General features: G+C 59.0%; 2 protein-coding genes and 1 long non-coding RNA gene across 5 annotated transcripts in view; 1 reads left to right on the top strand and 2 right to left on the bottom strand.

The window, feature by feature from the left end:
- Positions 1-7045: 7045 nt before the first annotated feature.
- On the bottom strand, positions 7046-12653 carry LOC147356001 (alpha-1,3-mannosyl-glycoprotein 4-beta-N-acetylglucosaminyltransferase-like protein MGAT4E). Of its 2 annotated transcripts, XM_086343072.1 has the most exons (5): positions 12333-12653; positions 10252-10295; positions 9468-9595; positions 9036-9165; positions 7046-8229 (listed from the first exon to the last, which is right to left on the bottom strand). In XM_086343072.1, exons 1-5 carry the CDS (start codon positions 12521-12523, stop codon positions 7091-7093), a joined length of 1632 nt encoding a protein of 543 aa, XP_086199198.1. In that variant the 5' UTR covers positions 12524-12653; the 3' UTR covers positions 7046-7090. The 2 variants fall into 2 exon arrangements, with proteins under 2 accessions (XP_086199198.1, XP_086199197.1); XM_086343071.1 differs by lacking the exon at positions 12333-12653 and having other exon boundaries at positions 9468-10774.
- Positions 12654-15680: 3027 nt separating this feature from the next.
- LOC147356000 (uncharacterized) lies at positions 15681-17359 on the bottom strand. Its single transcript, XR_015142922.1, has 2 exons — positions 16466-17359; positions 15681-15880 (listed from the first exon to the last, which is right to left on the bottom strand). It is a non-coding gene; the product is annotated as an uncharacterized LOC147356000 (long non-coding RNA).
- Positions 17360-19268: 1909 nt separating this feature from the next.
- The window catches only part of KDM5B (lysine demethylase 5B), a 73805-nt gene continuing 72377 nt past the window's right edge, over positions 19269-20696 (top strand). For both annotated transcript variants that reach the window (XM_086343068.1, XM_086343066.1), the window contains exon 1: positions 19269-19572. In XM_086343068.1, the coding sequence (XP_086199194.1) occupies positions 19384-19572 (189 nt within the window). In that variant the 5' untranslated portion in view covers positions 19269-19383. The remainder of the gene's footprint in view (positions 19573-20696) is intronic.

Raw genomic sequence — 20696 nt, 5'->3', positions numbered from 1 at the left:
GAGGGGATGCTCTCCTCTGGCCCCTCCTTGTCTGTGAGCTGAGGGTGTAGTTTAGATCCCAGCAGAGGGCACTCCCCGCGTCTCTCTGGAAGAAGACGCGGGGTCCAGGCTATGAGGACACAGCTGAAGGGTGCTGAACGAGGTTCTTCCTGGCAAGCCGGGGCAGCCTCTCCCAAGAGGGGCATGTGGGATTCCACGCAGCAGCCCCTGGCGGGAGGTGGCTGACCCCAGCCCATTCAGTCATCTCTTCTAGAGAGGAACCCAGTGGGGTCAGGGGTTAAGGCCCCGCAGAGGCGTGAGGGGCCATGTGGAAGTCCAGCTGCATTATTCAGGGTTGAGAGGGCAGACTCTGAAGCCGGACTGGCCACACGTGGGCCCCAGATTTGCTGCTTCAGCACCAAGTGGCCCCGTCAAGTCGCTGGGCCTGTTTCCTGTCTGTAAACTGAGAGGCGGGGCTTCCTTGGTCCAGCGGTTAAGACCTCTCCTTCCAGGGCAGGGGCTGCAGGTTTGATTCCTGGTCAGGGAGCTGGGATCCCACCTGCCCTGCAGTCAAAAACCCAAAAGCATAAAACAGGAGCAATACTGTAACAAATTCAATTAAGACTTAAAAATGGTCCACATCAAAAACTTAATTAACAAATTAAAAAACAGATGGAAACAGTGGACCCACGACCATGGGCTGAGATGAGGATTAAGTGCCTGGACTGGGTCCTGGGCACAGCGGGGCCGGCCCGCCAGCAGGGCCCCGGGGCCTGGTTCGAGCGTCTCCTTCCACCACCTCCCTGTGCACAACGAGCCTCTGTGCTGCCTCGGAGGGGTCCTTTCTGTGCTTCCCCCAGGCGCTTCCTTTCCCCCAAATCTAGCTCTTTTGAAGACACTTGTTCTCGATAGTTCATGATCGCAACTTCCCCAGCCAAGGCCTCTCGCCACTCTTCCCAGTGTCTGGAGCCGCACGACTGTCCCTAAGAGTCCAGGCTTGGCTGCCCACCCCACCCCCCCCACACACACACAAAGCGCCCCTCACGGCCTCCCGGCCAGACCCTCATCCCGCCCGAGCCCCCAGCAGCTTGGAGGTCCATCAGAGGGGGCCCTTCCTCAGCTGCAGGCAGAGAGCTCTGTCCTCGTTCCCAGCCACGCAGCCGGCAGTGAGACCCAAACGTTTCACTGGAGTGACGGGTGGGGCTGGCTCCTGGCAGCAGGGCCTCCAACCAGAGGAGCGAAGTGTCAGCCAAGCCCGTGGCCCTTGTCTCCTGCTGAGTGACAACACCCCAGGGTCTGGTGCTGGCAACCACCCCACGGGTTGGCTCACGGTCCCCCAGGCAGGGTGTGCTGGGGCCGCCCAGGCTGGCCGTACTCGCCCCTGCCTTCCATAAGGTGGCTGGACAACCCCGCCTCTGCCAAGGGCCCCTCTCTACAGCAATGGGAGCCTTCATTTGTAGAGGACCGCTTCCAGAGGGTGAACAGAAGCCAGGGGACTGGAGGCACCCAGGCTTAAGGCCTGGATGTGTTAGGGGTTGAACCCCAACCCCGTGGCCAGGGGCCCCTAAGGCCCCGAGGTTATGGACCTGCCAGCCCTACAGGTCCCCGAGTCCTCCTCCAAAGGCTCTGGGCCTGCCTCCAGTCCCACCGTCCGTATTGCAACCCACAAGCTGAGAAAGAGCGAGGCCCACTCCTGAAAGTCAAGAAGAGGGTCCCTGCCTCGGACACAGCCTCGAAGGAGCCCCGCATGGGCGCTGTGCCCCCTGCTGCTGCAGCGCCTCATGGAACTCGGATCCGAGGCCCCGGCACCAACCCTGATCTGATAGGCCAGCATGTGGGTGGAAAGGAGGCGGGCAGGCCCACTCTGAGCTCTAGGGACCCCGATGAGGCCCCTGATGGGCTGGAAGGTGAACAGATCTATCGTGCTGACCTCCTACTGAAGTGCGTGACAGCCTGACACTCAGGCAGTGAGTCCCCTGCAGTCTCGGCTCTTTGGGGAGGTGACATTTGTGTTTTGCATGAGGAAATTGATTTCCAGCCTGGACAGTCCCTGCTCCTGGATTAGGGGGAGGACTGGGAGAGCCGGGAGGTTGGCTGACAGGTTACCCCAACCATGCCTAGAAGAGCCCAAACCTGAAGGCAAGGTGAGAGGGTGATATACCACAGTCTTCTGGGGTCACGAGAGCAAAGAGCAGACATAGTGGGCAGGGGAGGGGGAGAGGGAGGGGCGGCAGGACAGCCCGGTGTCTGCGCAGGGGGTGGTGCGGGGACAGGGCGTGGCACAGATGGTGCAGTGGGGACTTCAGGCTCAGGGAGGAGGGCCTGCCGTGCACCCTGCGAGGCCTGGGGGACAAGGGTGCAGGAACAGCCCCGCAGTGTCTGGGGCAGGAAGCGCGCTCCAGGGCCCTCACAGCTGGGCTACATGTGGCGAGGGGAGTGCGGTCCCGAACGCAGAGCCAGCCAGGGAGGAGGTCGTGGGAAAGCACAGGCCAGCAGAGCCCCAGCCCCTGGGAAGAGCCCCGGGGCGGCGCCAAGAGGGAGAGGCTGCAGGCTGGAGAGCCCCGGGGACCCGACGCGAGGGGCTCTTGCGAATCCCGGGTCCTCACGCACACAGACCCCACTTGCTTTCTCAGCAGCCCTGAGTGTCGGCATCCTACAGGCGAGACCACTTGGGACTCCAGAGGTCGGACCCTGCCCCCAGCATAGAGGCCGCCGGGAGCCAGCTGCCCTCTGAGTGTCCTCGGCCTGGGGTGGTGACGCTGCGTCCAGGAAGCCCAGCTGGGTCCCAGAGCAGCCGGCCAGCGAGGGGAGGAGATGCCCCACCTCCGCCTTCCCGCGCCCCTTCCGTCTCTGACGGGTCTCTTCCCGGGAAGGCCCGGCTGATGGCCCTGGACCGGGGGGACGCTGTCGGACCGGGAGGCTCCGGGGGCTCACACGCTTCCCTCCGCTGCCAGCCTCCACCCCCGGGCAGCCTCCCCGGCCTCCCCGCGCCCCCTCCCGAGGCTCCCCAGCGCCTCCAGGGGGTGGACAGGGGCTGCCTGCGGCCGCTCTGGAGAGGCTGACCCGCGGCCGGGCGGCGGCCTGGGCGAGGGTGGGGAAGCCGAGTCCCGCTGCTGGAGCACGCTGACGGGAGGACGAGACGGGCTGGGCAAACCACGTTCAGGAAGCAATTCCAGGGACCCTGCTGGAGGCAGCTTACAGACCATTTTTTCAAAGCCCCGTTTTAGGGCTGTGAGTTTACGTCGGTAAGGTAACCGTCGTCAGAAACCGACACAAGCTGCAGAATTTGCTGTCGGACGTGCTGGGCTGACAGTTCCAGCCAGGGGTCGCCGAGGCTCGGCTGGAGCCCCCCGAGGATGGCGTGGACTTGGGCGGTGCCCGAACGTCCCCTCAGGTGAGGCTCTGACCCTGCCTGAAGGCGGACGGAAGAAGTGGCAGAAACCCCGGAACGTTCCCACGTTCAGGGCTGGGTGGAGAAACGGCGACCGGGACAGAGACCGTGAGCAGTCAGAGAGGCGTGTGGGAAACAGCTTCGTTTATGATTGCGGAGAGGCGGCTGCCGGCCGGGGACAGGGCGGGGCGCCGGGCCGCGCCGAGGCCCCTCGCGTCCTGCTGGTTTTCCTTGATGTCTCCTTGCGCGCATTGATCGGTTTTGCTGTGCCGGGTCTTCGTTGCGGCGCGTGGGGTCCTTTTTTTGTGTTTTAGTAACAGCATGTGAACTCTGCTGTGGCACGTGGGCTCTACCTCCCTGAGCAGGGATCGAACCCAGGCGCCCTGTACCGGGAGTGTGGAGGCTTAGCCACCGGGCTGCCAGGGAAGCCCCCATCTTGTTAGTTCTCATAGGCTTCCCCTTCCTGACCCCCTCCAGCTACCCCACCGGGGTGCCTGGGGTGACCTCCCCAAAGCAGCCACAGCCGCTTCCTCTCCTGCTCAGAACCGCTGTGACCCTCTGTTGCCGCCAGGGTATTCTAAACCCTTTCACTGGCTTCTACAGCTTTAAACAAGTAACTGCTTTGTTGAGACATAATTCACATATCCCACACTCTTCTTAAAGTATACTTTTCAGTGGTTCTCAGTATGTTCACAGAGTGCAACCATTACCACAGTCGGCTTTTCCTCGCCCGCAGATACGAGTCCCTTTGGACTTGCTGACTGCGGGCATCTCATGCAAGAGGAGCCGTAGCTCTGGCCTTTGTGACTGGTTTCCTCGACGCCGCGCAGTGATTTAAAGGTTCCTGCGCGCTGCAGCGCGTGTCAGCGTTCCAGCCCTTCTCCTGGCTGAGTAGTTATCTCATCATAGGATACACCGTGTTTCACTTACCTGTTCCTCAGGGATGGACTTTTGGATTGTCTCCGCATTTGGGTTACTACCATGTTGCTATGACCATTCATGTGTGAAAGCCCTTGTGTGGACGTACGTTTTTATTTTCTTAAGTACATACAGACCTAGGAGTGAAACTGCTGGATCATAGGGTAACTCTAACATTTTCCAAAGCGGCTGCCCCATTTTACAGCTCTGCTAAGCATGCATGTGCTATGGTGTTGGAGAAGACTCTTGAGAGCTCCTTGGATACAAGGAGATCAGCCTGTTAGTCCTGAAGGAGATCAGCCCTGAATACTCACTGGGAGGATTGATGCGGAAACTGGAGCTCCAATACCTTGGCCACCTGATGTGAAGAACTGACTTACTGGAAAAGACTCTGATGCTGGGAGGGATTGAGGGCCGGAGGAGAAGGGGATGACAGAGGATGAGATGGTTGGATGGCATCACCGACTCAGGGGACATGAATTTGGGTAAACTCCGGAAGTTGGTGATGGACAGGGAGGCCTGGCGTGCTGCAGTCCATGGGGTCACAAAGAGTCAGACATGACTGAGGACTGAACAACAGCAATAGCATGTATGAGGCTCCAGTTTCTCCTCCTCACCAACACTTATTTCCTGTTTTTTAAATAGCCATCCTAGTGGGCGTGAAGTGGTGTTTCAATGTGGTTTTGATTTGCATTTCCTTAATGACTAACCATGAGTGCCTTTTCGCTTGCTTGTTGGCCATTTGTGTATCTTTTTCAGAGAAATGTCTATTCAAATCCTTTGCCCATTTTTAATTGTGTTATTTGTCTTTTTATTATTGTGTGTGAGCTTTCTTTATACATTCTGGATATCTATCTCTCATCAGATATGATTTGCAGATGGTTTTCTCCCATTCTGTGGGTTATCTTATCGCTTACTTGACACTATCCAGTTTATCTGGGGTTTCCCTGGTGGCTCAGTCAGTAAAGAATCCACCTGCAATGCAGGAGACGTGGGGTCGATCCTGCGTTGGGAAGTTCCCCTGGGAAAGGAAATGGCAACCCACTCCAGTGTTCTTGCCTGGGATATCCCATGGAGAGAGGAGCCTGGCGGGCTATAGTCCATGGGGTCCCAAGAGTCGAACACGATTTAATGACTAAACCACCAACCACGACCCTTTGGTGACTTGTGCCTTTGGTGTCGTATCTAAGAATCTATCGCCTAACCAAGGTCACAGCGATTTACACTTCTGTTTTCTTCTAAGAGCTTTTTCCTTTTTAGCTCTTCCGTCTGGGTCTAGATCCATTCTGGGTTCGTCTTTCATGTGAGGTAGGAGCCACACTTCGCTCCCTGGCATGTGGACAGGCAGCTGTCCTAGCACCGCTTGTTGCAAAGGTCATCCTTTCCCCACTGAACTGCCCATGGCCTCTTGTAAGCTGGTTATTTCTTAGTCCCGTGGCTGCATCTTCTGTCTCACTCCTACTCCAGCTCGCCCTCCACTTCCAGCCCCATTAAATGAGTGGTTTTCCCCAGTGAGCCAAGCTCCTTCTCACTTCTGGCCCACTTCCCCACATGCTATTTCTTTTACTGGAAAATCTTCCTGAACCTTCCTCATCACCTGGCTTTCTTCCCCGAAAATCTGGTAGGTCGGGTTTAGACATCGTGACTTCCAGAAAGCCTTTCCTAAGCTCCCAATGAAGTTTTAACACAGGACCACACTCCCCCGGGTCCTGTACTTCTTAACCCCAAGAGGAGCTCCTTTGGTCCCATAGTCGTTCGAGCCTGCTAAGTCCCTCCAGGCGTGTCTGACTCTGTGCGGCCCCGTGGACTGTAGCCCGTCAGGCTCCTCTGTCTGTAGGATTCTCCAGCCTAGAATACTGGGGTGGGTTGCCATGCCCTCCTCCAGGGGATCTTCCTGACCCAGGGTTGAACCCGCAACCCCATTCTCTTAGTCTCCTGCATTGGCAGGTGAGTTCTTTACCATTAGCGCCACCTGGGAAACCCAGAACATAGTAGGGATTCAGGCATTCTGATGGATGGACGAATCCCCGGAGTCAAGAAGAAGACTAATTTGTACTGTGTATTGCTGCAGAGAGTTAAGAAGAATGAGATCTGGAAACCCCTCTAGGTTTGACTATTTTTCTCATTACAAACAGGGAGGAGTCGCCGCAGCGCTGGGATTCAGAAGCCGGTGTGGGGGTGAGGAGTGAGCACCGAGGAGAAGGTGATGGTTTGGTTTGGTGGCAAACTGTTCGTTTCGCAGTCGTCTGTGAGGGAAGGAGGGAACTGGGCTGGCGCTAGTTCAGCTAGAACAGCTGAACGGCACTAGAACAGCTCAGAAAGACAGGGCCAAGGGCTTCGTTTCACTGCTGTGCATGTGTCTGTGAACTCCAGAGCCTTGGGGAGTTTGACTTCTCATGAGAGACCCTTTCTTAGCTTCTTCTGTGTGAATTCCAGGGCCTGGCTATGATTTCCCCTCCTGTTACCCCGCCCCTCTTGGTGGGAGAACACACACTATCACCTGTCCTTGAGCTGACCTCAGCACCCCAGGAATAGAAAGGTTCTGGGAGCGACCAGGGTCTTGTCCCAAATTGGGCTAAGCTACATCTGGCCCAGGAAAAGAGGGCCTGTAAGAGTCCCTTGTTCGGGTAGAAAAAGGAAGGAGCAGATGGAGCATCTTGTTGGCACTACACTGTCTTCCCTCTCTGCCCCTCATTCCCTGGCACAACCCCCCCACCACCCGCCCTGGCCCCAGATCACTCAGACAGGCTAGAATGATGTGGCTGCAAGATTTTAATTTTTCATTGTCTTCCTGGTCTGTCTTCATCCCGAGTGGCCCATGTCTCTGGCATGCTCCTCCCAGAGGTAAATGTGCCTGACGATAAGCCCGCCTGCCTGGTTGGCGTTCGCCAGCAGCCTCACGCAGCTCACCTGGTGCCCCACAGACCTGGGCACTACCTCCTGATCCAACTGCCCCTCCAGGAGGCGGCCCAGCAGGACAAAGCTGGAGCAGCGCTGCGGCATGCCCTCGGGCCCGTAGCCCAGCTCCACCTGCCCCCTCTCCAGGGCGTGCCTGCCTTCCACGATGGTGCCCGTCAGCACCTGCACCCTCCTCAGGTCGGCTGGCTGGTTCAGGATGACCGTCAGGTGGTTGCCAGCACTCACGTTGTGGGTCCAGAAGAAGGACTCGTCCAGAGTGTAGGCCTCCCAGGGGAAGTGGACCTCGAACACCTTCATGTCAGTGAAGGCGGTTCCCGGCGGGTTGTCAGGGGCGTAGGGGCTCTTCCTGCGCGCGCCCGATGCCTTCTGCCTGTCGTTCAGGGGGTGGTAGGTGGCTCTGTGGTAGAAGAGGAAGGGCGTGCACAGGATGGGGTCCTTCTGGGCCAGGAGGACACGGAAGTGGGCGAGCAGCCTGTCGAGGGGCTTCTCCCGGTAGAAGAGGAGCAGGAAGTGGGCCAGCGTCGGCAGGTCGCTACTGCGGAAGAGCTTGCCCAGGACGCCCAGGTTGGCGAACTCCAGGAAGGCCCAGGGCTGAGACCGCAGCGTGTCCACCTTCCACTGCACGTGGCTGATGAAGTTGGGGGCGCAGAAGGCGTTGTCCTCCAGCAGCAGGAAGTACTCCGAGAGCTTCGAGGCAGAGCTCATGAGGAAGGCGTGATCCACGTTCTGCTCGGAGTAGAGCTCCCGGCCGGAGGCCCCGGCGCCCGCGGGCGGGTAGGCGTCTGGGGGCGCGTGGATCAGCAGCAGCTGCCCCGCCAAGATCTGCGGGCTGAAGAGGCTGGAAATGTTCAGGACGGTCTCCGCGAGCCAGGCGGGGTCGGCGCCCGCCAGGTGGACCACCACCGTGAGGCGCTTCTGCTCCACCTTCGAGGTGGCGCGGAACACCGAGAGGAGAGTGTACAGGAGGCCGCTGGGGTCGGGCCCCGGCCGGGGCCGCGAGGAGATGCCCACCGTCAGCCACGCTGGGGAGGCAAGTGGCGGCGTCAGGGGGCGGGGCGCCGGCTCTCTCACGCCTGCCTGCTCCCGTTCGCCCCCCTGGAGTGGGGTGCGGCCCCCACCTGGACTCTGCGCTTGGACACCGTCGCAGGTGCCTGGTGTGCACGCCGAAGCCCGAGGAGCCCCAAGCCAGGGTGCTACTCCCCGCGGCCTCCGAGGCTTCCTGGAGCCACGGTTCTGCTGCCCATGGTTTAAGCACTGAGCACACACATTAATGTCATTCCTTCTGATTTTACCTAATTCATCTTCACAAAGCTCTCCTTTAAAGAAGATCTCCTGGAAGGAGCCCCTCTCCTGGAAGTCAGGAGCCTGAGCCGCGCCTCAGCTCTGTGGAGCCCGCGTGGCTCCAGGGGTCCCGGCACCCCTGAGCTGCAATCTGGGCGAGTCGGGCTGTGAGCCCCGAAGGCCCCCCTCTCCCAGGTGCTTTCAGGCTGTCTTCCGGGAGCAGCCACTTTATCTTCCCCCTCCTTGCTCCTCATCCCTGAGACCAGGTGTCCCGACGGGGAAAGGACTGTCTGCCCGCCCACGGACGCCTGGGCACCCTGCCCTCTCTCCCTGTCTCTTCTCTCCGAGTCCCCACCTTCTTCTTCTTTCCCTCTATTTTTGGCCACACCACATGGCATTCAGGATCTTGGTGCCCCGGGCAGGGACCGAGCCCGCACCCCCTGCAGTGGACGCGCAGAGTCCTCACCCCTGGACACCAGGGAGCCCCCTCCTTCCTCCTCTTGACCCTCTTGCTCCCAGGGGACCCACTCCCCTCCTTGGAACTCACTCTTCTTTCTCTGCTGGAGCTTTTCCAGGTATTTGGAAGTGAGGTTCCGCCAGTCTTCTAGTGGCCCCAGGCCCTTCCTTCTCCTGTAGCTGTCCTCCTGGGGTACTGGCAGAGTGAACATCTGGTCCTCCTGCCATATAAAGCACAGGCTTTATTGCTAGTGGTCTCCTCCCCCCAGAGCAAGCCCGGCGTAGCATCAGGACGTCTGACCACCGACAGAGTATCCAGGGCCCACACAGTACTTGCTGTGTTCCTCACCTTAACAGATATGGGGGTGGGGACGGGGAATCAGCTTCTCTGGGAACCAGTGGGTCCAGCCAGGTCCGCACCCACCCCTCGGAGCCTCCTGCTCTCCCGTGAGAGGGGTGGGTGCTGTCCACACCCCCCACCCACCCTGAACCTGCACAGCGAGGGCAAGGCCGCTGCTTGGACCTTGACAGCCATCCTGTCCTGGTCGTCTTCAACTTCCCTGGGGACTTCCAGCATGAACAGGAGCCACAGGACCCCGAGGCCCATGGAGATGACGCAGCAGTGCCGGAGGGGACAGTGCATGGCGGCGCCTGGGTGAGAGGGCGACAGGCCGGCAGAGCTCCCCCGTCCACGCCTCACCCCCGTCTCTTGCAGGCCCGCCCCTCCCAGCTGTCCTCTGTCCACTGTGCACTCAGTCCCCACGCCTGCCCTCCATCTGAGCCAGGACCGGAGCCCGCTTCCTGGCGGGCAGAGGGGAGGCCGCCTACCCCGGGCCCTCTGCTGCCCTCTCTGTGCAGATTTGTCTGGAGATTCCAATTCTCCGAGTTTTCCTTGCTCCAATGATCACGGTCTGCTGGGCCTTCATTGCTGAAGCCCGTTTATCTTAGAAAACAGATGGTTACCACCCACTCCTACTTTTTTAAACAAAAGTCAAACTATTTATTAAAATAGCTGAACTTGAAGTGTTGCTAAGTGCTAAGCAATTTGATGCCTTTCCTACTTTTTGTAAAGGACGTCCTTAATTTATTCCAACCCTTAATCTTATTCACAGACCTCGATTAGAACATAATTCTGTTAACTCAGAGCGAAAGAAAAATCCTTTCGGGACTGATGGGCTGCAGGAATTCAGACTGGCTCAGCCTCCAAAGCACTCATACGCTGCTTTTTCCCTGTCTGTGTCTTTCCTCCAGAGAGAATGTGTTTTCCTGATTGTTTCTAAATGATCAGAAGAAAGGCTTTAATATACCTTGTCTCCCACGCTTGATCCTTTCTCTGCAGTCAGTACACAGAAGAAATCGTCATCAGTAATTATGATGCTCCCAAGGCTACAATATTCTCTAATTTCCCCCATTTTCATGGCTCCCTGCCACTTCAGTATTTTGGTAGGGGTTACCATGCTTTTCTCCCTTAACCATTCAGCTTTTTGGTAAGAGTTATAAAAACAGTACTTACATACGGCAGGAAGACTTAGACTTATCTTACCTGGTTTTCTTAAGCCAGGACTTTTAGCCTGATGGGTAATTCAGATACAAATCAGCACATGGATACATATATTGAATAAAAGGCTTTACAACGACAGCCGGAGGCATTCACCCTCAAGTGCACAGCCCTGTTCCCTCTGCCCCTGGCCTGCGGGTTACCTGTCACTCACTGGCCGCCCCGGGCGGGTCGGGGTGGGTGGGGCACTGCCCTGACCCTGCTCGGGTCAGGCTCCTGGACGAGCAGGAGAGAGAGGAGCTGGGGTGCCGGAGGACCCGGCACCACAAACTAGGCCCCCTCCCTGGTGCGCCAGCCTTGAGCTAGGCTCCCTCTGTGATGCTGCTCCGTGTCCCGCCTGCTGCCCCGTCGTCAGGGGGACCCCTGGCCAGGACTCACCCATGGGCTGGGCTTGTCTGGGAGGCCCAGACGGGGTCCCTCCTGCCCGGGTGGCCGGCTCCCTGCTCTCGCCCCGTGAGGACGCTCTTTCCTCCTGCCGTCTGCCCACGCTTCTTGCCCTACTGGGCCATTCCCGTCACTGTCAAAAGGACGCCAACCGTCTTCCGGTGGGTAAAGCAGCAACCCCCGCGCCCCCCCCACCCCCCCCCGAAGAAATGTCCTTTCCAAGTCCTGCCCCCTGCCTCCGCAGCCGCTCTAGAAGCCCTGTCGCCCTGAACCAGCCCACTTCATCTCACACTCCCTCTCCTGTCTCCCTCAGCCTCCTGCTCCAGACACTTTGCCCAGCTCGGCTCTTGCCGCTGACTCTTCCCTCCCAGGCTCTTTCCTTGGCTTCTCCTCTTCCCCGCCAGCCCTGTCGTGCGCCCCAGGCCTCGACCCAGTCCCATGGCTTTACTGTGTACACTACTCGTGAACATGTGTGCGCCCCTGTGCGTGTATACATGCACGTATGCAGTGTGTGTGTATATCCATCACTTCATACATACTCCTAGGGCCGGTCTGACCTCCAGCCCCAGCTTCTTTCCTGAGCTCTGAAGGACCTGACAACTCACCATCTCCATCTGGATAAGAGGTGTCTTCAGGAGCCGAAATAGAGCTACAGAGTCTTCCTACTTGCCAGATCTCTTCCTCCCCAAGTTCTCCCCACCTCAGTAAATAGCACCACCATTTTTCCAGCTCCTCATGGGAAAAACCCTTGCTACCTCTCTCCCCTTAACACTCCATATTCCATCTACTTAGTCCTGTTATCTTTTCCTCCCCAAAGCATCTGGAATCTGAGCCTCTCTCCGTGTCTGCCGCTACATCATCTCCTGCCTGGACCTCTGGCACCACCTGACTGGCCCCCACCCGACCCTGTCCTCCTTCCCCACGACGCAGGGGCCTTTTACACCGGAGATCAAACTCCAGACCGCGGCCTCCAGGATCCTGCCTGACCTGGCCCTCTGCCTGCCTCTTTGACTCCATCTCCCACCCCTACCCCGCCCCTCTTCCCCCAGCTGTTTGGGGGAGTGAGCATCCTTTGGACAAACCAAGCTGTTTCTTGAGTGCTAGCATTTGATCTTCTTCGAACTTTCCTTCGGAGACTTTCCTTGAGCCGACTCCTCCCGACACGCAGGGTCTTTATGAGGCCTCAGGTCATCAGGGTTAAGACACCTCTCACCCGCTCCCATCCTCCCATTGGCTACTATGTACTCTCTTCTCTGCACTGACTTCTACCAGAAGCTGTCTTACTTGTGTGTGTTGCTGTCTGTCTCTGGTCACTAGACTGAGGGCCAGGCCTCCGCTTCACTCCATGCTGCATCCAGAGCGCTTCGCACAGTGCTGGCCCAGAGTGCTAGCTCAGCAAGTATGTGTTGAGTCACTAGCTACTGGGATTCTGTGATATGATGAGCGCTGGGTTCCAGGGACACTGCAGTGCCAGGAGAGCCAGGCAGCTCACCGGAGAAGGGCACTACCTGGGCGATGGATGAGAGCTCAGAGTCTGGGCTCAGACTCAGACTTGGGCCAGAATCTAGTTCCACTAAACTTATTGGCCATGTGACCTTGGCCAAATGACTCAGTCTCTCTGAAGCCCAGTTCCTCATCTAGAAACTAAAATATAATAATGCTTACTCTCAGTGATATCCTTACGAGGGTGAAAAGAAATCATCCACAGAAAAATGTCTGCTTATAGCAAGCATTGAATAAACGCAGGCACTTTTGTGATAAGGGACGATGACCATTTTTCAACCATGGAGACCAGCACTGCCTTCCTTTCCGTCATATCTGAAAGGTCCCTCTCCCTTTATTCCTAAGCCCCACCCAGATTTTACTTCTAGACTCTTAAACAGATGCACAGCACTTTGAGAACATTTCCACATCTTGACATCTAATTCCCACTTCTCTAAGCGCTTTAGAGGAGACAAACAATAGTGAGAGGGGGAAAGACACATTTTTAAATTGAAGTATAGTGGACTTGAAGTGAAAATAAACATTAAGCCCTGACAGGCTCCTCTGCAGCGTGCAGATAGGGGTGACCACCTGGGATGCTGTGCCTCTTGCCACAGTGAGTCCTGGGTGTAGGCTCTGGACTTTGCTGGAAGTCAGAGCTCTCCTTACAGCACAGAAACATCAACTCGATCCCCAGCTGGGAGGAGAAGAGAGGGGTCCCCAGGGCACCTCTGTCCCTCCAGCATCCCTGGCTGGGTCTCCACTGGTGCTCCCTTGGTAACCATTGTTCTTCCTGAAGGTCAGCAAACTGATCACCCCCAGCCCCTCCAGGGAGGTGGCTCCACCCAGAGCACATTTGGACCACAGGCTTGTCTGGTTGGCTCACACAGTTTTTTTGAAATTAGATTGAACGTTTTAAAATTAGGAGAGACTGTATAAACACTTAAGACTTTTGGCTTTTCTTGAAAATTGCAACTTGCTGTCACCCTGGCCTGAGCAGTGACGGCCCTGGGAAGCTGGAAGTGCATTCTCTTCTTCAGAATTCTTTCTGTCTCCTGTTAGGCATCTGAGTTTTTGGCCTCTGCTTTAGGTCAGGTCTTGGGAGAGTCGGAGACTATGCTAGGTCCTGGCTTTATACTGGGCGCCTGTATGGGATAAGATGGGAAAAGACGGGGCAGGAAGTGATGCCTCTAGTTGAAGGGCTGTGGGCAGAGGTAGGAGCATGAATAGAGAATGGCAGACATGCGAGGAATCAACCAAAGTAAACAGCGAACCAAAGAGATGAACACCACAAACGGAGGCTGCTGTGAGCGGACGGACAGGCGAGTGGGGCAGGAGCAGTGGCCCAACCTGGAGTGGGTGTGAAAAGCTACTGCATCCACCTCTTCCTGAAAGCTGCCAAACAGGAAAAACTCACCTGCAGGCAGCAGGTTTCCAGTCAAGGGTCAGAGTCCGTAAGGGTTACAAAGCCTACTTCGTGGGTCTCAGCCAGCACTGGGTAGGCGTGAGTGCTGTTTGTGAAACCATTAGAATGTAAGCAAGGTGCTACAGATGACGGTCCAGAGCGCGGGAGACCCTCGGGGCTTCGAGGGGAGAGAATGGACACGTGTCGGCAGCGGAGGGCCAGCTGGCGGTCAGATCTGGGATGGGGTTTCCATGTCCTCACTCCTCACCTTGGTGTTTAGGGAAGATCACAGGGTTACCATTCTAGCCCTAGTTCTGTTACCCTCTGTGTGACTTTGGCTAATAAGTTTGTCTGAGTCTCAGTTTCTTCATCTGAGAAACGGCTTTTTACTGTTTATTAATATTCAGTTCAGTTCAGTTCAGTCGCTCAGTCGTGTCCAACTCTTTGCGACCCCATGAATCACAGCACTCCAGGCCTCCCTATCCATCATCAACTCCTGGAGTTTTCCCAAACTCATGTCCATCGAGTCGGTGATGCCATCCAGCCATCTCATCCTCTGTCAGCCCCTTCTCCTTCTGCCCTCAATCTTTCCCAGCATCAGGGTCTTTTCCAATACGTCAACTCGTCGCATGAGGTGGCCAAAGTATTGGAGTTTCAGCTTCAGCATTAGTCCTTCCAATGAACGCCCAGGACTGATCTCCTTTAGGATGGACTGGTTGGATCTCCTTGGAGTCCAAGAGACTCTCAAGAGTCTTCTCCAACACCATAGTTCAAAAGCATCAATTCTTCGGCACTCAGCTTTCTTCACAGTCCAACTCTCACATCCATACATGACCAAGGGAAAAACCATAGCCTTGACTGGACGGACCTTTGTTGGCAAAGTAATGTCTCTGCTTTTGAATATGCTATCTAGGTTGGTCATAACTTTCCTTCCAAGGAGTAAGCGTCTTTTAATTTCATGGCTGCAGTCACCATCTGCAGTGATTTTGGAGCCCCCCAAAATAAAGTCTGACACTGTTTCCAATGTTTTCCCATCTATTTCCCATGAAGTGATGGGACCAGATGCCATGATCTTAGTTTTCTGAATGTTGAGCTTTAAGCCAACTTTTTCACTCTCTTCTCTCATCAAGAGGCTTTTGAGTTCCTCTTCACTTTCTGCCATAAGGGTGGTGTCATCTGCATATCTGAGGTTATTGATATTTCTCCCGGCAATCTTGATTCCAGCTTGTGCTTCTTCCAGCCCAGCGTTTCTCATGATGTACTCTGCATAGAAGTTAAATAAGCAGGGTGACAATATACAGCCTTGATGTACTCCTTTTCCTATTTGGAACCAGTCTGTTCCATGTCCAGTTCTAACTGTTGCTTCCTGACCTGCATACAGGTTTCTCAAGAGGCAGGTCAGGTGGTCCGGTATTCCCATCTCTCTCAGAATTTTCCAGTTTTAATTTATTAATATTACCGATCTATTATACTTCGGCCTCCTTGGTTGCTCATTGGTAAAGAATTCACCTGCCAAGCAGGAGACCCAGGTTTGATCCCTGGGTTGAAAGGATCCTCTGGAGGAGGAAATGGCAACCCACTCCAGTATTCTTGCCTGGGAAATCCCAAGGACAGAGGAGCCTGGCGGGCTACAGTCCATGGGGTTGCAAAAATAGCCTTATAGGACTTGGCAACTAAACAACAACAACCCATCTACTTCACAGTCCTGGGGTGTCCAACAGACTACGGATCACTCCAGCCCGGGCAGATCTGGTTCCCAGCCCCGCAGTGTCTCCAGGTGCCCCCTGCCAGGGGAGGGGAGAAAGGGAGCTGGTGTCAGGACTGTCAGACCCTGTGCTGGACATGTGACAGGATTGGTTGAGCGCCGGATTTCAAATGACCGTGGTGGATTTGGGAGTGCTCCGGGAAACTCTGAAGTAAAGTTTTATTCCTGTTGCAAGACTTTCACCCCGGATTCAGAGAATTCCAAACACTCCGACCACCTGAGGGCCCCTAGTCCCTTTCTTAGGGTGACAGCAGTGGCCGAGGGGTGAACAGAGATGTGTGCTTTTCTCTCTGCCTCTTCAGCTTTTCCCAGCAGAGCCCAGAACTTCCAAAGCGGCCCAACCTGAATGGGAGGAAACACCTTGGGGTGAGGACGCCGCCCCGCCCCACGCCTCAGCCAGGTGACTCCAAGTCCTGAGCCCAGGTCCCTCCAGGCTGAAGGGTTCCCACGACCGGACAGGAAGAGGGAATGGGCAGGAGAAAAAGGTATTTAGTTATCAGGCGCCTCCCTGGGACCCAGACCCAGCTGCCCAGGGCCAGTAGCCCAGGGCTGAGCCCCTTGTCACGGTGGGAGTGGACCTGCACGGACGTGCCCATGGCGGGGGTGGGGCAGAACCGGGAGCGCACGGGTCCCACCGAAGAGACTTCCGGCGGCACCGAGCGGGGCAGCGGCGAAGCGGGAATGACCAGGGCTCAGCCCAGGAGGTGGGCCCTGTGGTGCGATCTCTTCCTGCCTCCCCTGGGAGCCAAGTTCATCTCCTTGTCCGGTCCAAAACTCCATCCTCGGCCAGACGGAGCCACGGACCACCATAAAGGCCATTTTCCCCTCCCCTTCGGCTCGGGGCTGGAGGCTTTGGCTCCCTCCCTTCCAGCGGTTTACAACCCCCAGGGTGAGAGGGCAGGGACGGAGGTGGAAAAAGACAAATACCGAGTTAAAGGTGCAGGAACAGAGACACGTTGTGGGAGTGCACAAAATAAAGTAAAACACGGAGGCCACCGAGGCGGCAGCTCAGCCTGGGTCTCGGGGTCTGTGGGTTTGTCTCCACGGGGGACATCCGACACCAAACATTCCAGGGCCCCCAGAGGGGTGGGGGATGACGACAGCGCACCAGAGGGAGGAGCCGAGCTGGACTGTGAGCAGGCCGGGAAGAGGCCTGTGCGTCGGGGAAATCAGAGGAAAGGAGGGCAGAGAGGAGGCCCACGAGGGCTGGGGAGGGACGGGTGGAGTGGAAGGGACGCCGCGCCGAGGGCAGGCGCACCGCGCGCCCCGGAAGCCGGGGGAGGCGGCGGCGGGCGCGAGCGGCCCTCCACGTGCGCTACGTGCCGCGCTGGCCGCCCCCGCCGGGGAGCCGGCCTCTCCGCTCCTGAAGCCCAGTCGGGGGTGGGCGCGGGACCACGTCGTGCCCTGGGGTGCGAGTGTGCAGCGCGGCTTCCGGAAGGAATGCGGTGTGCCCCGACACCGCGCGGCCGGCCTGGCGCGCGGGCTGCGGAGCTGGTGCAGGCTGGGGGGAGGCCCGCAGGCTGAGCGGGACGGGGAAGGGAGGATAGAGACCCCAAGGCCGTGTTTTCGGCTCCAGGGAGGCACAGATGCTGCGGCCAGAGACTGAGCCCCGCGGGGCGGGGTGTCGTGCCGGGTGAGGAGGGGTTACTGGAGACGTGGCACCCGGATGGGGCTCGGCTCCGCTCCGGCTGCCGGCGCTACCCCTCGCCGGCCCCGGCCCGCAAAGCGATGCCGGCCCGCCCCCGCCTCGCTGCCCTCGGCCCCGAGAGCCGGACCACCGGCAGCGAGCGAGCACAGCCTCCAGGCCGCCGGGCCGCCGCGGAGCAGACAATGCAGCGCGCGCCCCGCCCCCGAGCGCTGCGCCGGCCGGCCAATCAGCGCCCGCGCCGGCCGGCCAATCAGCGCCCGCGGCCGGGCTCTTTAAAAAAAGAAGGGCCGGCGCGGCGCGGCTGTCAGCTGGAAGGATCCCTCCGCGCATGTAAACACGCATCATAAAGGGCCGAGAGCGCCTCCGCGTCCCCGCGGGCCGAGCAGCCCCTCCCAGCTCCCTTCGAGGCCCCGCCGCCGACCCTCCCTCAGCTGCTAGGCTCGTCCTTGGGGAGGGGCAGCTGCTGCCCTGTTTGCCGGCCACGGAATCCCGTGGCTCTGGGCTCTACCGGAAGTGGCGGACGCGGGGCCGGGAAGCTGCGGTGCGGGGGCGACCCGGGGGTAGCTGGGGACGGGCTCGCTGTCCTGCTTCTCGGCTGTAATCCGTACGGGTCTGGAGTTCTCTTGGAGGATGCCAGTGTTCAGTGTGATAATAGTCTTATCCCTGCTCCCGGGAGAGAGCACAGGACAGGAAATCCACCCCAGCAAGACCCTCTAGAGCCCAGGGCAAAGAGCAACAACGAGGACTTTTCTCCCCAACATTTTATTGTGAAAAATTTTCAAATATTCAGCCAAGTTAAAACTTTCTGCAACAAATTCCTCTACACCCCCAGCTAGATTCTGTGAACACATGAGCACATTCTAACCTGCAATCTCACATCCACTGTATACTGACGACTTAATAGGGGGTCAGCTGCCCTTGGTTTCAGCCTCCGTCGCCCTGGCTTAGCAAGATCACAAAGCCCTAGACAGCAAGGGAAGGATCTGCCTTCTCCAACGACCTTTGGGTTTACTTCAGAACTTTCTGAAGAGGAGGCTTCTCCCCTCCGTGGCCTTTTAGAGGAAGGATCCTCAAGGACAAGAGACTTTTCTTCAGGTGAATCTAACAGCAGGACTAGGACTCGGTTGACACCTACCTACCAAGGAGGCTCTGGCGAACAGTCCTTCGTGGGTTTGGCTCCTTTCTAGAGGAAAGAGGTCTTTTTTAGGGTTGAAGTTCTACGTTTTGAATTCCCTCTCTTCCCTTTTCTGGGGCAGGACATTATCCTCCCCACCTCCCCAAATGTGTCAAAAGTGTTATCATCTCTTAAAGTTACTAATTTGTGTCTTTATTGTCTGCTCTGTAAAATGGGGACAATAGCAGGGACTCCCGCGCAGGATGAAGCGCAGACGCAAGCAGCTAACATACCACTGTCCACACCCGCCGTCTTGTTGCTCAAGGAGCACTCTTCCCTGCAACACCCTACCTTCCGGTTAGGTGGTGTCTCCACCACTTGTTGGCCTATATGCAACTTGGGCAAATGGCCTGATCAACTTGCGCCTGGCTGGGTTTATGTGTAAATGGAAACGAGTACCTGCCTCGTAGGTTGTTGTGTATATTAAAAATTCATCATGAGAGCACGTGCACAGGCCTAGTACAGAGTGCTAATTTCTTATCCTCCTGTTTTCTCACCTCTAGGCTGTTGTCACGTTCGAGCTGTCCCCTCTACCTGGAAAAGCCGCCTCCGGCCCCGATACCCCACGCCCCCCGGGGGTCTGACCAAATGTCTGCGGACTTCCACCAGGGCGCCTCCCATGAGGCGGGGCGGGACGGAGGGTCCACCCGTGAGCCCAGCCTCTCCCCCAGACCCGTAACTTCCTGAGGGAGGGAGGGGACTCTGGCACGCAGTCAACGGTCAGTGGAGGCCGGCTGGGCTGAACCGTGAGGCCGCGATCCGTTCCCGGGGGCCGCCCCACCCGGCCCAGGGGCGGGCGCTCGGCGCGGGCTGGGTGGGGATGGGGGTGGGGTGGGACTCCTTTTCCTCGCCGTGGCGGCGGAGGCGCACGGCGTGGCTGGGAAGGCGCGGCGTCGTCGGTCGGTGTCGGAGTCAGAGTCGGAGTCGGAGTCTGAGCAGCCGGATCTGAGGAGGAGGAGGAAGGCCGAGGCGTCTGAGGAGGCCGAGGCCGGGCACCCAGCCGCGTCCGCGGCGCCGCGAGAAATGGAGGCCCCCGGCCCGCGCCCCGTGCCGGCCCTCGGCGGTCCCGGCCCACTGGGGGAGTTCCTGCCGCCGCCCGAGTGCCCGGTCTTCGAGCCCAGCTGGGAGGAGTTCGCCGATCCCTTCGCCTTCATCCACAAGATACGGCCCATAGCCGAGCAGACCGGGATCTGCAAGGTGCGGCCGCCGCCGGTGAGTCTCGAGCGGGGCGCGCGGCCGGCGGGGACCGGGCGGCCGGGCCTCGGCGCTGGGCGCGGGGCGCGGGGCGCCGGGCGCGGGGGCGGCGGACGGAGCGCGGCCGGGCCGGGGTTCGGATCCGGAGGGAGAGGCGGGGGCACCGGCCCCGGGGTCGCGGCCGTGCGCCGGAGCCGCGGGGGCCGAGGGCGGCCGGGCGGGCGGCCGGCGGGCGGGCGCGGGGGCCGCGGGTGCGGGGCGCCGGGGGTGCGGGGTGCGCGCCCCGCGAGTTGTCGCGAGGAGGAAAGTTTTCAATATGGCGGCGGAGCCCCTGGTCCTTTGTGTGGAGGCGGCGGCGGTCCGGGCGGCCTCACCTGGCGCCCCACCCTCCGGCCCCGGCCCCTCGCCCCGCTCCGGACCCTCGGCAGGTCCTCGGGGCCGGGGGCGAGCCGGGGCGGCGACGCCGGGCGGGGAGACCGCGGGCCGGGCCGAGGGGGCGTGCGCGTGGGCCTCGGGGGGCGGCCGCCCAAGGCCCTCCGCGACCCCCGCGCGGCCGGGCCCCCGGCCCGAGAGCCGCCCGAGGCGGGCGGTGTCAGCCTCGGAGGCCTCCGCCGGCCCGCGGCAGCCCCAGCCCGGGTGGGCGTGAGGGGGGTGGTCCCGAGGTCGCCCCAACGGCCGCAACGGCCGCGGCCCCTCCCCCGCCCCCGCCGCCCACCGTCGGGACCCGCCGGGGCCGAGGCGGCCTGGCGGCGGTTGGACGCCCCGCGACCGTTGGCCGGAGCTGTAACTGCCTCCGGACGCTTCGAGGAGCCGCGGAGGCCGCGCCCCCGCCCCCTCGGAGGAAGCCCCCGGCCCCCCGCCCCTCGCCCGGGGCTCGCTCTTGTGGTGACGTTGGAGGTGCGGGGCTCGCGCGTAGCCCTGCGCCCGGGGGCCGTGTCGCGGGAGACCCCGCCGCCCCCGGCCCCCGGGGCGGAACGCGCACTGGATACTCTGGAGTTTTTCTTGGAGTAGTTTGAAACGGAGGTGAAATTCCTGCCTCCGAAAATAGCTGGTCCGCCGGTGTGGGGGAGACGTTTGGAAGTCGATGCCCCGCTCTCCAGAAGTGGACACGGTTGCTTGCCGTTGCTGAGGGGAAGTGCGCG

Source organism: Bos grunniens, chromosome 16, assembly GCF_055505025.1.
Source record: "Bos grunniens cultivar Pamir isolate PY7600 chromosome 16, Bosgru_T2T1.0, whole genome shotgun sequence".
NCBI lineage: Eukaryota > Metazoa > Chordata > Mammalia > Artiodactyla > Bovidae > Bos > Bos grunniens.
This window is presented reverse-complemented; position numbering and strand designations above follow the sequence as displayed.